The sequence below is a fragment of the Saccoglossus kowalevskii genome, chromosome 6 (assembly GCF_978046115.1).
Source record: "Saccoglossus kowalevskii chromosome 6, keSacKowa6.1, whole genome shotgun sequence".
Lineage (NCBI taxonomy): Eukaryota > Metazoa > Hemichordata > Enteropneusta > Harrimaniidae > Saccoglossus > Saccoglossus kowalevskii.
This window is the reverse complement of record NC_140646.1, coordinates 6060120-6078408: the sequence shown is the minus strand read 5'-3', so window position 1 is coordinate 6078408 and position 18289 is coordinate 6060120. Positions and strand designations below refer to the sequence as shown.

Below are 18289 nucleotides of genomic sequence, written 5' to 3'. Positions count from 1 at the left end.
GATACTATTCTACCATTACCCTGCAATACAGATACTATTCTACTTTTACCCTGCAATACAGATACTATTCTACTATTACCCTGCAATACAGATACTATTCTACCATTACCCTGCAATACAGATACTATTCTACTATTACCCTGCAATACAGATACTATTCTACCATTACCCTGCAATACAGATACTATTCTACTATTACCCTGCAATACAGATACTATTCTACCATTACCCTGCAATACAGATACTATTCTACCATTACCCTGCAATACAGATACTATTCTACTATTACCCTGCAATACAGATACTATTCTACCATTACCCTGCAATACAGATACTATTCCACCATTACCCTGCAATACAGATACTATTCTACCATTACCCTGCAATACAGATACTATTCTACTATTACCCTGCAATACAGATACTATTCTACCATTACCCTGCAATACAGATACTATTCCACCATTACCCTGCAATACAGATACTATTCTACCATTACCCTGCAATACAGATACTATTCCACCATTACCCTGCAATACAGATACTATTCTACCATTACCCTGCAATACAGATACTATTCTACTATTACCCTGCAATATAGATACTATTCTACCATTACTCTGCAATACAGATACTATTACCCTGCAATACAGTTACTATTCTACCATTACCCTGCAATACAAATACTATTCTACCATTACCCTACAATACAGATACTATTCTACTATTGCCCTGCAATACAGATACTATTCTACCATTACCCTGCAATACAGATACTATTCCACCATTACCCTGCAATACAAATACTATTCTACCTTTACCATGCAATACAGATACTATTCTACTATTACCCTACAATACAGATACTATTCTACCATTACCATGCAATACAGATACTATTCTACCATTACCCTGCAATACAAATACTATTCTACCATTACCATGCAATACAGATACTATTCTACTATTACCCTGCAATACAAATACTATTCTACTATTACCCTACAATACAGATACTATTCTACCATTACCCTGTAATACAGATACTATTCTACCATTACCCTGCAATACAGATACTATTCTACCATTACCCTGCAATACAGATACTATTCTACCATTACCCTGCAATACAGATACTATTCTACCATTACCATGCAATACAGATACTATTCTACCATTACCCTGCAATACAGATATTATTCTACTATTACCCTGCAATACAGATACTATTCTACCATTACCCTGCAATACAGATACTATTCTACCATTACCCTACAATACAGATAGTATTCTACCATTACCCTACAATACAGATAGTATTCTACCATTACCCTGCAATACAGATATTATTCTACTATTACCCTGCAATACAGATACTATTCTACCATTACCCTACAATACAGATACTATTCTACCATTACCCTACAATACAGATACTATTCTACTATTACTCTGTAATACAGATACTATTCTACCATTACCCTACAATACAGATAATATTCTACCATTACCCTGCAATACAGATACTATTCTACCTTTACCCTGCAATACAGATATTATTCTACTATTACCCTGCAATACAGACACTATTCTACCATTACCATGCAATACAGATACTATTCTACTATTACCCTGCAATACAAATACTATTCTACCATTACCATGTAATACAGATACTATTCTACTATTACCCTACAATACAGATACTATTCTACCTTTACCCTGCAATACAGATATTATTCTACTATTACCCTGCAATACAGATACTATTCTACTATTACCCTACAATACAGATACTATTCTACCATTACCATGCAATACAGATACTATTCTACTATTACCCTGCAATACAAATACTATTCTACCATTACCATGTAATACAGATACTATTCTACTATTACCCTACAATACAATACAGATACTATTCTACAATTACCCTGTAATACAGATAGTATTCTACCATTACCCTGCAATACAGATATTATTCTATTATTACCCTGCAATACAGATACTATTCTACTATTACCCTGCAATACAGATACTATTCTACCATTACCATGCAATACAGATACTATTCTACCATTACCCTACAATACAGATAGTATTCTACCATTACCCTGCAATACAGATACTATTCTAGCATTACCCTGCAATACAGATACTATTCCACCATTACCCTGCATTACAGATACTATTCTAGCATTACCCTGCAATTCAGTACTGTAAAATCTGTGTTAGAAACTGCGCCTTCTATTGAAATATTACAATGCGACAGATAGAATACGGCTTCTATTAGAGCATCTACACATACATGTATGAGAAATGGTGACTGGTACTCAATTATTAAAAAAAGAATTGTTGCGACTTATATTAGAGATGCAGCTCCTAATACAGATTTTACGGTACTTATTACCCTGCAATAGAGATTGATAGTTCACATGTGGTTAATGTTCTCAGAGACGACGATGACATCAACGATGTGGCATCCATGGCTGGTGTTAATTTATCAGAGGAAAGTGCTCGTATTTTAGCAACCAATGCAGAGTTCATTGGAACCCAACTTAGGTCTTGTAAAGATGAACACTTTCTTCACTCTGGGCCTTTACAAAAGAGGATATCAGATATATGTGAGTTAATTTTTTAGCTTCTTTCAAATGTAATATTTGTGATTTCACTTGGAATATCTAAGTCTACAATCATCACCTTTTTACTAATAAAGCCAACATATACAAGGAGACTATGATTTTACACCTGTGGTGCATCTTACTAAAAACCATGCTGTCATCGCCTTCATGTTCTTGTGAAAAGACGGAATGATCATAGTAGTGAAATTACTGACAATATAATGTACTTACTATTTTGCTGTTAGTTCTTCATTTATGATCTCATACATGTACAGGAAAAACATGTACGTCATTGGCGTATACTTTTTGACAGTCTTTGTTCAATATTTTTCACAAAGTAATTAACCTTTTTGGGCCAAGTTCATTATTAGCATGTGTTGTATGAATTGTTATATTTGTGGAATTTCACTTGAAATTTCCTTTTTTATGGTTACAATAACCATCCGATCATCTTCAAACTTTAAAATCTTTTCAATCATCATCGTAATTTCAATTTTGTTGTGACTAATATGTACAATTTTCAAGATGATATTGGTTCAAGTTTTTACTATAGTAATTCAGTACCTTATTTTTATTCCATATTTTTGTATGTTGCCTGTTTTTTTGTGTCGCTTACACAATGTTTTTCTTTTTTTACATGTTTTGTGTAGTTTCTTTTGACACACACAGTATAAGATAAACTTTTACATTTAATGTTTTTCTCCTGCATTCACACTGCTGTAAATACTCTAATCTCTTGTCAGGGGAGAGCGGAAAGCCTTTTTCTGGTTCTAAATTAGGTGCCATGAACTGTTCCACAAAATGAACACAAAAAAATTTGGTATTTCTACATGAATACAAATAAGACTGATGAAATGATTTTCATGTTATATGCCTTAGCTTTAATTTTATTGGTAATGAAAATGTGATCGTGAAGATGTTTCTACTAAAAACAAACATAATTTTATGCATTGCTTTTGTAGTAAATGATCATGGCAGCATAATAATTTATGTGTTGATTATTGCTCAGTCGTGATTATAATATGCACAAAAATCAATGTTCATTTGTTACAAAATGCCATGTAAAATTCAACTTAGTTTCATCATAAGTGAATGTTTTTTGGTCACTTGATGTGATACAGTATGTGCCATATTTTTAGCTCAAAAAACATTGAACCTGCCTTGTAGATTGAAATTTGTTCATGAGAGGTTCATTTGCCAAAAATTATCTATTCACATTATCTATTATATACAAAATCACTGTTTGGCAAATATTTTTAGTGAGTATTTTTGTTATTTTTGGTAAAAAATGTGGTTTTCAACTTCTACTTGAAAACTACCAGCTCAATTACTTTGATACTTAGGTCTATGCAAGGTACCGACATAACTATGTCAGATTTGTTCATTTTGTGGCGATATATATTCAATTCTCTATTTTTGGTTTGGTAATAGAATATTTTTGTCATTTTTGCTAAAAAATTCTATTTTTGAATGCTTCTTGAAAACTATCTGCTCAATTGCTTTAATACTTGGTATGTTGGATTAGTTTATTTTGTGGCAACATCTTCAAATCTCTAGTTTTTGATAAAAAATGATATTTTTGACTTCTTGAAAACTACTGATTTTTTTGTCTGACCTGGAGGTGAGACTGATTTTGAATGCTTCTAACGTGCAGAGCTGCATTAACCACTCATCTGTCTTTCCAACTGAAAGCATAACAAATCCCATCAAATAAAAGATTCACCGTCTTTCAGCTAATTAATATCAGCCTTTGAAAATTTGGACACTATTCTGCCAAAGCAAGAAAACCGAACATGCATTTTATCTTTGGTTATACTATATAGCGTAATATATCTTTTATTTTTGTGGTATTTTTGGAAGTCGAAAAACTGTCACAGTCATATTTACTCAATAAAACACACACATACCTTCTCTTTATCACTTCATTTTCTCCGCTGTTGACTTTGTCATATGTCCCTTGTCCATGTCAACTTTTTAGCTCCGCTGTCGACTTTGTCGAGCAGAGCTTATCATATGAGTGATTGTCTGTCGTCGTCCTTGTCAATGTTTTATGTTTTCGACTTCTTCTTGAAAACTACAAGCCTGAATACTTTGATACTTGGTGTATGGGTAGACCTCACTTAGGTTTGTTCATTTCATGATGATATCTTCAATTTTCTAATTTTGATGAATATTTTTGTCTTTTTTGGTAAAAAGTTACATTTTCGACTTCTCGTTAAAAACTGCAATTCCGATTGCTTTGATAATACATATATAGGTACTACATGTGGACCTCTCTCAGATTTGTTCATTTCGTGATGATATCTTTAATTCTCTAATTTTGGTGAATATTTTTGCAACCACAAGTCTGATTGCTTTAAAATTATACATACTATTAATACTAATGTGCATTGCTAACAGCGGAGCTATCTCAGCCGACAGGCTGCTTGTTTTCAGCTTGATTTGACCTGAAACGATGTTCTTTGACCTAATAGGGTCACGTCTTTGATTAACCAATCAAAATGCTGTGTCGTACTGATGAAAATTTCTTATTATTGACAATGTAATTTTTTTACCGCATTCCGAAAGTGAATTACCATGTTGTTAAAATGCAATGTGTAAAAACTAGTGTCTCCCAATTTTCAAAAGGTAAACTTTAGAGTGTGGAGGAAGTATTTAAATACCTTTTACGGTCGCCAGGTCATGTTGAAGAATAGTTTACTTGTTCACACCCAATTCATGATAGTCTCAATGGACATGATTAAATAAAACAATGTCCAATGGCCAGCTTTCATGACTTGACAATCAAATTTTTGGCGTTTCAAAGCTACTACCCCAAAAATATTGATTACTTTAGTATTGCAACATCAGGGTTCATCCTGAGTAAATAACAGAATCAAAACGGTTAAAGCAAATACATTTCTAGTATCGTTTTTTTACAGGTAAAAAATTTGGTCTTGATGAGCCATCATCAGAAATGTCAAATATAATATCACATGCAACACAAGAAAGGCTGAAAACTCTTGTAGAAAAATTAGCTTTAATTGCACAGCACAGAATGGAAGTTTATAAAGTAAGTTGATTTGTGTTACTCCTATCTGCTTTGCAGTATGTCTGTCTGTGTATGTGTGGGTGTGTGTTGTGCGAGTCCGTCTGTTCTACTGATATCTCAAGAACCATATGTTGGTTTTTGATGAAACTTGATGCACAAATACTTTGGGTTAATGCACATAGCATAAACCATAGCTACCCGAACCCCCAAGATCATTGCTTGCAGGTATATTTTCAAATGCTGTATTTGCTCTAATAGAAGCACATGTGCTAACTTCATGCCTCAATACCTTCAGCACACGGGAGTTCTTTCTAAGCTAAGTAACCAAGCCAGGGTCCATTAAATTAGTAACCCAGCCAGAGTCCATTTAATTAGTAAACCAGCCAGGGTCCCTTAAATTAGTAAACCAGCCAGGGTCCCTTAAATTAGTAAACCAGCCAGGGTCCCTTAAATTAGTAAACCAGCCAGGGTCCCTTAAATTAGTAAACCAGCCAGGGTCCAATAAATTAGTAACCCAGCCAGGGTCCATTAAATTAGTAACCCAGCCAGGGTCCATTAAATTAGTAAACCAGCCAGGGTCCATTAAATTAGTAAACCAGCCAGGGTCCATTAAATTGGTAACCCAGCCCCACGGTTCATTAAATTGGTAACCTAGCCAGGGTTCATTAAATTGGTACCCTAGCCAAGGTCCAATAAATTAGTAAACCAGCCCAGGTCCATTAAATTAGTAACCCAGCCAAGGTCCAATAAATTAGTAACCCAGCCAAGGTCCAATAAATTAGTAACCCAGCCAAGGTCCATTAAATTGGTAACCCAGCCAAGGGCCAATAAATTAGTAACCCAGCCAGGGTCCAATAAATTAGTAACCCAGCCAGGGTCCAATAAATTGGTAACCCAGCCCAGGTCCAATAAATTAGTAACCCAGCCAAGGTCCAATAAATTGGTAACCCAGCCAAGGTCCAATAAATTGGTAACCCAGCCAAGGTCCAATAAATTGGTACCCTAGCCAAGGTCCAATAAATTAGTAACCCAGCCCAGGTCCATTAAATTAGTAACCCAGCCAAGGCCCAATAAATTGGTAACCCAGCCAAGGTCCAATAAATTGGTAACCCAGCCAAGGTCCAATAAATTAGTAACCCAGCCAAGGTCCATTAAATTGGTAACCCAGCCAAGGTCCAATAAATTAGTAACCCAGCCAAGGTCCAATAAATTGGTAACCCAGCCAAGGTCCAATAAATTAGTAACCTAGCCAAGGTCCAATAAATTGGTAACCCAGCCAAGGTCCATTAAATTGGTAACCCAGCCAAGGTCCATTAAATTGGTAACCTAGCCAAGGGCCAATAAATTAGTAACCCAGCCAAGGTCCATTAAATTAGTAACCCAGCCAAGGTCCAATAAATTAGTAACCCAGCCAAGGTCCAATAAATTGGTAACCCAGCCAAGGTCCATTAAATTGGTAACCCAGCCAAGGTCCAATAAATTAGTAACCCAGCCAAGGTCCATTAAATTGGTAACCCAGCCAAGGGCCAATAAATTAGTAACCCAGCCAAGGTCCAATAAATTGGTAACCCAGCCAAGGTCCAATAAATTGGTAACCCAGCCAAGGTCCAATAAATTAGTAACCCAGCCAAGGTCCATTAAATTGGTAACCCAGCCAAGGTCCAATAAATTGGTAACCCAGCCAAGGTCCAATAAATTGGTAACCCAGCCAAGGTCCAATAAATTGGTAACCCAGCCAAGGTCCATTAAATTGGTAACCCAGCCAAGGTCCAATAAATTGGTAACCCAGCCAAAGGCCAATAAATTAGTAACCCAGCCAAGGTCCAATAAATTGGTAACCTAGCCAAGGGCCAATAAATTAGTAACCCAGCCAAGGTCCAATAAATTGGTAACCCAGCCAAGGTCCATTAAATTGGTAACCCAGCCAAGGTCCATTAAATTGGTAACCCAGCCAAGGTCCAATAAATTCGTAACCCAGCCAAGGTCCATTAAATTGGTAACCTAGCCAAGGGCCAATAAATTGGTAACCCAGCCAAAGGCCAATAAATTAGTAACCCAGCCAAAGGCCAATAAATTAGTAACCCAGCCAAGGTCCATTAAATTGGTAACCTAGCCAAGGGCCAATGAATTAGTAACCCAGCCAGGGTCCATTAAATTAGTAACCCAGCCAAGGTCCAATAAATTAGTAACCCAGCCAAGGTCCAATAAATTGGTAACCCAGCCAAGGTCCATTAAATTGGTAACCCAGCCAAGGTCCAATAAATTAGTAACCCAGCCAAGGTCCAATAAATTAGTAACCCAGCCAAGGTCCAATAAATTAGTAACCCAGCCAAGGTCCAATAAATTGGTAACCCAGCCAAGGTCCATTAAATTAGTAACCCAGCCAAGGTCCATTAAATTAGTAACCCAGCCAAGGTCCATTAAATTAGTAACCCAGCCAAGGTCCAATAAATTAGTAACCCAGCCAAGGTCCAATAAATTAGTAACCCAGCCAAGGTCCATTAAATTGGTAACCCAGCCAGGGTCCAATAAATTAGTAACCCAGCCAGGGTCCAATAAATTAGTAACCCAGCCAAGGTCCAATAAATTAGTAACCCAGCCAAAGTCCAATAAATTGGTAACCTAGCCTGGGGTTCATAAATAATGTGTTGTACTTCATTTGTGGCTAATAAGTTGTGCTAATAAGTAACATGATTTGTTTTTATCTTCATTTTAGAATGACTCTAGGTATGAAATGACGGATGACATAAAATCCAAACTACGTTTTTTTGAACAGTTAGATGCTCTTGAAAGAAAAAGGCATGATGAACAAGAACGGGAAATGTTACTGAGAGCTGCTAAGGTGAATGTTTGCACTATTATCTCAGAATGAGACTTGCTGGCAGCTGTGAGATTATTCATCTGCTGAAGCAAGATTTTCTTTTGCTGTGGATTGTGTCATTTTATTTGCATCAATTATTTGGCGAATTGTTGTAACTTGTACTATCATCTTCTAAAATGTTTCTATTTACAGTAATGAACGAACAATAAAACTTGCAAAAGATCATCAAAGTTACAACATGACATAATATAATACTCAGACAGTACACGGTCGCATTGACCTCCGCGTCGCGTTGGTCGATACTCCCGCTGTACTGTCTTGGTGCATGCTTTGCAGTATCCCCGTATTAACCTTATTATTATACACTTTTTGTCTCAGAATAGATCATTTTTAGAACATATTTAGCGAACTTCTTTGTGTGGGATTTGTGTCAAACCTTGGGAGCAGCCATGTTTGTTTTTTATCATTAGAAGACGCTTACATGCATAGTCGTTCGATATTTGGAATTTGTGTTTCCTAATATGATAGGAAAAAAACACCCAGTGCAATACTGCAAAATTTTGGAACGCTGTAACTTATGGAGTTACAGTGTATAATTAATACCTCTTACTCATGATTCCATGCAAAAAATGTTACTTTGTCGAGCGGAGCTTATCATATGAGTGATTGTCTGTTGTCCGTGTCAATGTTTTACTTTTTTGACTTCTTCTTGAAAACTACGAGCCTGAATGTTTTGATACTTGGTGTATATGTACCTTGGGTAGACCTCTCTCAGATTTGTTCATTTCATGATCATATCTTTAATTCTCTAATTTTGGTGAATATTTTTGTCATTTTTGGTAAAAAGTGATATTTTCAACTTCTTGTTAAAAACCGCAAGTCCAATTGCATTGATACTACATATATAGGTGCTACATGTGGACCTCTCTCAGATTTGTTCATTTTGTAATGATATCTTTAATTTTCTAATTTTGGTGAATATTTTTGTCATTTTTGGTAAAAAGTGATATTTTCAACTTCTTGTTAAAAACCGCAAGTCCAATTGCATTGATATTACATATATAGGTGCTACATGTGGACCTCTCTCAGATTTGTTTATTTTGTAATGATATCTTTAATTTTCTAATTTTGGTGAATATTTTTGTCATTTTTGGTAAAAAGTGATATTTTCAACTTCTTGTTAAAAACCGCAAGTCCAATTGCATTGATATTACATATATAGGTACTACATGTTGACCCCTCTAAGATTTGTTCATTTTGTAATGATATCTTTAATTCTCTAATTTTGGTGAATATTTCTGTCATTTTTAGTAAAAAGTGATATTTTTGACTTCTTGTTAAAAAGTCCAATTGCTTTGATATTACATATATGTACTACATGTGGATCACTCTCAAATTTGTTCATTTCATGATAATATCTTCAATTCTGTAATTTTGATGAATATTTTTGGTAAAAAGTGATATTTTCGACTTCTTGTTAAAAACCACAATCATTTATGGTGAAAAATGATATTTTTGAATTCTTGTTGAAAACAGCAAGTCCCATAGCATTGATACTATGCATATTGTTCATTTTCTAATGATATCTTCTGTTCTTTAATTGAAATGTGCATTGCTAACAGCGGAGCTATCTCAGCCGAGAGGCTGCTTGTTATGTGAAATTCAACTAAAATTAGTTGTATCCTGAGCAAATGTTTGTGATCACTGGATCGCTTCAGTAAAAAAACAGACCCGCCATGATGTTTGTGACGCATTAGTTGATTGGCATGCATCAGAATGCCGCATGGTAATGTCGTTAAAACCTGAAGTTTTCCGAAATTACTTTGCGGAAGTAAAACAATGTTGTATCATGACGTGTTGGCACGGATTTCAGTTGAAAACTTAATGATGGTTTTCGAAAGTGGTGATTAGCAATTTTTAAAAGGTGAAGAAAGAGTTTTAACCTGATTCGTGACAATGTATATATTCATGTACATAAAGCGTTGCTTGTTCTGGACTAGCGTAACAAAATCGTGACCTCCACTTTGACCATGTTATATCGGGATGGAATTGATTTTGACAGAACTTTAGCTTTCAAATCAATGACTATCACTAGAAAGTATTTACTTACAAATTACTAGTATTGGGACTAGGTCTATCGTTTACAAATTACAATCCATGACTGGCAGGATGCATGCTGGTCGGTAATAACAATCAAACTATTGTCTTGGTCAGAAGCATTTTCTTGGTGGTCACTAATTTTTAGTATCGGACCAGTGTGGCGACATTCATGGGTTATTGTTGTCCTAAGTAACTAAAAACAAACAAAAAAAATTGTCAACTACATGTATATACATACTATTTTGTTATTTTTATGAACAGAGCCGGTCAAGACAAGAAGATCCAGAACAATTGAGGTTGAAACAAAAAGCCAAAGAAATGCAGCAAATGGAAATGGAGCAGATGAGGAAACGGGATGCCAATATGACTGCATTACTCGCTATTGGCCCACGCAAAAAAAGGAAAATTGATTCACCTATACCAGGAAGTTCATCGTCATTCTCACAGGTTAGTTGGATCATTTACTTCCTATCTCAATTTCTACACTTAGCTCTGCTCTGAGATCTACACTGCCTCACTCTTTAGGATTGCTGTTGAAAAACATATTTTACATTAGCTGCCCCATCCTGCATCTTTCTTGCTTCAACCCAACACAGATCAATGTGGTCACTGAATATCCGTCCGTCCGGAGTCATATCTCAGAATCCCTTGGACCGATTTTGTTCATTCTTTGCATGTGCCTAGTACTTCATGTGGAACATATGCACATGCAGTGGTTTAGCGACTCGATTCAAAATGGCCGACTGGCAGCCATCTTGTTTTTTGAAAAGGTTGTATTTTGGACATGCTTTGTCGGTTGTCATTCAAACTTGGTACATAGATTATACATGTTAGGATACATGTCCATGACAATTTATTTTGCAATTGGATCAAAGATGGTCAACTGGCAGGCATCTTGTTTTTTGTTTTTTATGCGGTATCTTAGACGTGCTCTGTCAATTTTCATTCAAATTTGGCACATACATATACTTTATACATGTTAGGATGCATGTCCATGACAATATGTTTCAAAATCTGGTCAAGGATGGCTGATTGACAGCCATCTGACTTTTTGGCCTTACTACTATATTTCCACAATTTATGTACCATTTTCATTCGTATTTGGCACATACATCATTCATGTCAGTGTGTTTCATAATCAGATCAAAGATGGCTGTTTTTATTTTTGGCCATATTACTACTGCACGGAACAAGTGTTTTAATGTAAATAACAATCTGTTGTATATGCCACTTGGAACTCAAGTTTCAAGGACATGCTCCTGACAACCCCTCCGCTTTAATATGACTAGCACAAAGAGAACTTTCAAAAATTTAACAGGGACTGTGTCATTTTCAATGACTCGTTTAATAAGTATATTATTAGGAACTAATCAATTCCATTCTGTCATCTATTCAGTTTCTGTGTCTCTACAATTTTATTGCTCAAAATTTACATACAAAAATCGTTCAAAAATCTTTTTATATACATGTATTAGTTAGGTTAATTAGTTGCAACAACATGCCGGCCTCATTTGCATATTTTAGTCTCAAGGAATAATTATAGTTGTACTGCAGTTTATTTTGATTCGTCCCTGAAATCAAAATCGGTATTTCCACACCCCATATGCAAATGAGGTCTGAGAGAAAACAAAGTAGTTCTGGAGTACCGTTTTTCGAAACATAGCAGAAATAAACAATATTTAGAAGTACGATATTTTTCCCTCGGCGTACATGAATCTACTTGCATATTACCCATGCAATAATGTTTTCAGTATTTTCACGGTCGATATGCAAATGAATATGGTATTTCCATTGGCTACCAAACTATTTTTATTTTTAAAACACTTTTTCGTCTGCTATTTTTGTTTGGTTCAAATCGTTCAACAACATTTTTGGCATATTAGGTGTACACCACATGGAATACTTTGATTGAGAGAACTCAATTATGTTGACCACCTGGAAACTGAGTTTTATAAACCTTGAAGGGCAACCGCAACCGTCAACATCGAGATACCAGGAGGTTTCTCAGGCTGCTGGCGACGTTGCGGCGTCACTCAGTTTTCAAATAAAGATTACTGACGCCAAATGAGCAACATTTTAACCGTTAACCAAGACTCGGTCAATTCACGACCAGCAAGCAACATCACTAAGGGAACTGATCATTACCACCAAGCCGGTTTCCTGTGAGTCTCCCGCGGCGTGTGTTTCTTTACCGTACCGGCCGCTGCTTTACCGTACCGGCCGCTGCTTTACCGTACCCGAAGGTCATTAGCCGTACCGGCAAGGCCGTTACCGTACTGGCAGGAGGCAATTCACACTTCTGACAAGTTAATTTGTGCATTGATTTTCCGGTTTACCGGTAAAATGCCGACCTGTTTAAATTTCAGTTTTATGCACAGGATCGTCAGAGAAAGCAAAACTGTAGAATTAATTTGAGTAGAATTTGTTTAGTTTGTAGTTATAGTCTGTTTATAAATCATTTTGTTCATTTTTGCTATGCGGTAGCTTTCGAGGTCAAGTACACCACCAGGTCAATTTGTTGCGTCTTTTTATTTGTCAGAGATTAAACTTTACCATTATTATTGCATAATATTTACATTCAAGTTGCGCGTGATAATGCTACACATGATTTTTGTGAGACCATGGAGCTCCCAGTACGTCCATGGTGAAAATGAGAACTTCACCAAGGCGTCCTGTCGTTGTCAACTCAACTTTGGAACAGTCAAATGTTGGATATGACTGCAGACGGAACTGTGTCTTTATTTTATACGATATTTTTATTTTTTTTTAAATTGGGATCAGTGCACTCAAATCAACTGAGCCGAGAAAGTGGATTACAAAAATAACGGTAGTTTTGGCATGTAACCTAATGGTTTTGGTTTTGGTCGTGAAAGTACGGTCGCAGGATACACTGCATCACTTGTGAAAATAACTTCCATACACAACGAAAGCCATAGGGAGGGTGTGGGGTTCTGTCATAATACTAAGTACTTCCTAAGTAGATTTATCTGCCATGTTTACAGACCCAGCACAATTAATTTTTAAAGTCACTCCATAAGTCATACCATCTCTGATGGCTTTCTTGTTAGCTTATAGTATTATTGATTGTCTGTGAGCGTCTACCGTCATCGTCACGGCCATCAACTTTATATTTCCGACTTCTTCTTAAAAACCACAAACTATATAGCTGTGAAACATTCTAGGAAGATACCTTGGGTGGTTCTCTCTCAGATTTGTTCATTTCGTGTGGATATGTGAGATTTGTGAGAAAGGCGATGAACAACAATCAACAATACAAACCGCTGTTCTAGGATAGAGCAGCCAATGTGCTAAAATAATGCTGTGTATTTACATGCAAGATAAACACAAAAATTGAAACAAAAGTATATCTTGGGGTTGACCGCAGTTGGTGGCTTGTTCTGAACCTTTTTGAGGTAACTATGTATTATATGTTGTGTTGGTGAATGAATGAATAAGACAAACCTTAGCAAGTTATAATAAAACTCATTTTTTAATGTTTCCTCGTTTAAGGGACGACGTCAAAAGATCGATGTTGGATAAAAAACCTATTTCCTTTAGTTTGGGGGTGGGGGGTTTTGACCTCAAAAAGTTTCCATCCTACAAAAACGATTTTATTTTTTAATGAAGTCAAAAAAATCTTGGAGTATTTGTAGTTCGTTTTTTTTCTATCCAATCATGGACAGAAATAACCGAAAAGGGAAAAAAAAACAGAAAAATGGTTTGGTTCGAGTGTAAATTTGTGCGTCAAATGAGGTGCATTTTTTTTTTTTTTTTACACCCACCCGACAACCAACTGCTATGCAATACTGCTGTCCGATTATCAATTTGTATTTAATGGTGAATGTAGTCTGATGCCATGACCAATATTTATCAATTAAGTTTCAGTGGGGGGTAGGGGGGGTTGGAAAAAAACTAAAGGAATTAAGTTTTTTATCCGACATCGATCTTTTGACGTCGTCCCTAATGTTGTCCAAATGGTTGAAAACTAATCAACTTTTTTATATTTCATCTAGGGTGGAGGTAATAATAGTACAGTTAACAGTTCTTCATCGTCATCACTTGGTAATCGGCCGCAGGTAATATACACGTTGTGATCAGTTGAGTTTATCACTTTAGTGTAGTTTGTTATGTCATGACAAATATATGCAAAACTAACTTTAGTCAAGAGTGCATGCTGCCCTCTATGGCAGAAACTGTATAACCAAAAGACTTGTATAACCATGAGTTACTGTATGTAACCATGGTGATTTCCATGTATTCATGCTTTCAGACCTCACAGTCACAGTCTTTCTAAGCTTTTCTGTTTTTGTTTTTTTTCAGATTAAGCGAGTGAAACGTGTAAATCTCAGGGACCTTGTTTTCCTGCTTGAGCAGGAAAAAGAAACCAAGAAATCAACATTACTTTATAAAGCTTTTCTAAAATGAAACATCATCACTTGCCATAATATTATTAACGCTCACTCAGATTTGCTTGTCATTTGTATCACTGTTGGTTTCATTTTTACACCTTTTCTATTTATTACACCCCTATTACATTGAACACACTAGTCTCTGTACTGGTTGTTTTCTTCTACTCTGTCTGCAGGGTTTCAAAAGAATATTGGTCCACTTTCCCATTTTGTATTTAAGTGTAAACAAATCTTGACCTGACTGTATTTGCCTTGTACAAAACAAATATTAAATACACCAAACTCCAAATTCACACTGATATTTGTATCCATTTGATGAGGTAAAAATTTGGCATGTTTTTTTAAACACAACCCTTGTCACATTATTCACTGTGAGTTCCATGTGATCACCATGAACAATTTAAGGTTTAGTGAGAGTTGTGTGGCAAATGTATTGGTGTAGAATATAATCCTTTCATCACCATGGATACATAACTGAATTTTGATGACAATTTACCGGGTAATCTCTATTTAATTTAAATCAATATTGCAATAACATTCAACATACGGTGTACCTGTCTAAACACCTTTTTGCAGCCCCCAAACTTCCTTACCAGGTATATATGTAAACTGAACACCTCTGTAAAGCAGTTTGTTTATACTGATATAAATGAACCCTAGCTCGGATTTCATTCACTCATTGTCCATCTTTATACATTGCTTATTTCATAGCATTTACTACTATCTGATCTGATCCTTACTCTAGTATACACATATACACAGGACACTGCAATCCTTGTACATATGCATTCGCAGCAAGACGCATAACTCTGCCAGTACAAGTGTATACCCACCATCTCCTTAATTATGTTCCAATGGAATGCATCTTCTCTAACCACTTCACTTCAGTGTACACATCACTGTATCCTTTTTGCAAAGAATCAAATGTGTATATTCTTATTTGAAATAATTTTGAGTCCAGTAAAATAATCACGTGTACATGTTTTCAGTATCTTTGTAGTTTAAAGAGTAAACAGTTTTTTTAAAGATCCCCTTTTATTTCATATTACAAGTACTTTATAATTATTGTGAAATCCTCCTTCAGTGATTTAGATTTGATATGGTCTTCATACTTGTACTTACTTGGGTCCATATCAATTGTCTTTGTTTTATTTTGAAATTTTGTACATAATGTATACTTGAAACGAGGATGACTAATGAACTAGATATTTTACAATAAAATGGGTTTCTACTTCCATTGTTAATGTATAGTTTAATTTAGACAGTTTGGCCTCGTTTGCATAATAGTGTGTTTATTAGTATCCATTTCTACATCAGCCTACTGTATTGTAGATGTCAATTTTCCACAGATGCTTTTATATAGTTGTTACTGCCCCTCTCATTTGCTGGAAGACGGCTATCCAGTGTACAGAAAATAGAATATTGCATTATATATTTCGGGGTGTACATATTTTTTCACACTGTGATAGGATACAACACACGCTAAATGCACTCAAAATAAAGCAATCATGTTGTATCATAATATATTATATTGTATGTACTAATTAATAATTAGCGTGTAATTTAATATTGTGAAGAGAGAAGGGACAGAAAATATTTCTGTGCTTGGTACAGAATAAATACCACCCATGTTTATTTGTACTGGAAATACATTCCTAGGGTGTCTTATGTTGTGTTTGCATATCACAGTTAGGGGTGCTCTTGCTCAACTTCAGTTTCAAAGGTGGATAACTAGACCTGGACATACAAAACAAAATTGCATAGCCACCACTTGTTGAATTTGCATAATTCCCTTTATTTGTAATAATTCTAAAGTATGCAGGCTGCATTTTTTTTATATAGTGAGCCTTATTTGTGCTAGATTGCCCAGCCCTGGTAGTTTCACCTGCGTGTGCGTGCGTGTGTGTTACTCCGTCTGTCTGCACCTCTGTACATACATGCCTTGGCTGTTCACAATCAAACTTCATACATACCTTGAGATGCATATGCATGAAAAGCTGAATGGCAGTCATTTTAATTTGATAAATTCATCAAAATCTAGCTTTTCTGCCATTCTGGAACTGGATCTCGCTCATCGATTGGCAGATTTTGTTCAAACTTGTGTACATACATTGGGTCTTGATGCACATCATTTAGTTTTTAAGATGTGATTCAAAATAGGTCATTTTGTTACCCCCTGAATGGATACATTGTAAGGACTTATGGAACGGTTTCGGCTGTCACACTATCTCACAAGTTCATGGACCAATTTTGCCTAAACTCTATACATGGTTGATACATGATGGTACATATGCTCCAAATTTGTTTATAGTGAAACACCAAGTGCACACAATGATAAAGTGGAAGCACGCACAATTCATTGGTGGCAGTGCTATTAAATGTGCTTTACAACTCTCATGTACGCTGCTATTCTCAATTTATCCATTACTTGTCAAATAATGGCGCAGTATCTAGTTTGTACGTATATATAATACGCATAATATTATCATTTTATTAATAACTAGTTACCCGTGAAACCCATGGCATGTAACTAGTACCCCTACTTTACATTTACATTATTTAACAAAGCAGAATGTAACACTTTTGCCTAACGCCCTTGATCCAATACAAGATGGTTGACTGTCAGCCATTTTGTTTGACGAAAATCAGCAATTACATGTATTGTCTTTTTTTGTTTGCACAATGATGCTTCTATGCTAAATTTTTGCTGCCTACTTTGGTTCAAACTGTGCACAGACAATTGTGTTGTGTTCTATGAAAGTTAATCTGTTCACGAACCTATCAAAGATGGTCGACTGACATTCATTTGTTTTAAGATATGTACTAAAATGCCTTTTTTTTAGGACATGCTTTGGCTGATTTGTTTTAAACTTGGTATGGTGGTTTTCATATGTTGGTGCCTAATGTATATCCTATTTTTATTTTTATTCGACTCCAAATGGCTGACTGCCAAACATTTCATGGTTTTGCATATCTGAAATCTTTTCTCAGACAACCAATTTGGTTCAAACATGATCAATGCACTTTATCAAAAAGGAGCATGTGAATACTGACATTTCATTTGTCATATATTAAAGTCTAAGAACAGAAAGGGGCGGTGACATTGTCAATGGCTTGTTTTAACAAATGTTCCAGAACCATATCTCTGACATGCATGCATCAATCATATCCTAATTACTGATGGCCAAATTGTGTCTATTTTATAGCTAAAAAAACTTCCTACATTTCCAAAACTCAATCTCAGTCATGCAGAAATAAATATTGTTCAAATTTGGTACATACATTGGAGATAATTGTACCTTGG

At 35.6% G+C, this 18289-nt stretch overlaps 1 protein-coding gene across 1 annotated transcript in view; it reads left to right on the top strand.

Moving 5' to 3' along the window:
- Positions 1 to 16509, top strand: part of LOC100371641 (uncharacterized) — a 38804-nt gene extending 22295 nt beyond the window's left edge. Inside the window, exons 5-10 of the mRNA XM_085499991.1 lie at positions 2458 to 2627; positions 5546 to 5676; positions 8372 to 8497; positions 10838 to 11023; positions 14590 to 14652; positions 14897 to 16509. Of these exons, the coding sequence (XP_085356117.1) occupies positions 2458 to 2627; positions 5546 to 5676; positions 8372 to 8497; positions 10838 to 11023; positions 14590 to 14652; positions 14897 to 15001 (781 nt within the window). The 3' untranslated portion in view covers positions 15002 to 16509. The remainder of the gene's footprint in view (positions 1 to 2457; positions 2628 to 5545; positions 5677 to 8371; positions 8498 to 10837; positions 11024 to 14589; positions 14653 to 14896) is intronic.
- The last annotated feature ends 1780 nt before the right edge of the window (positions 16510 to 18289 follow it).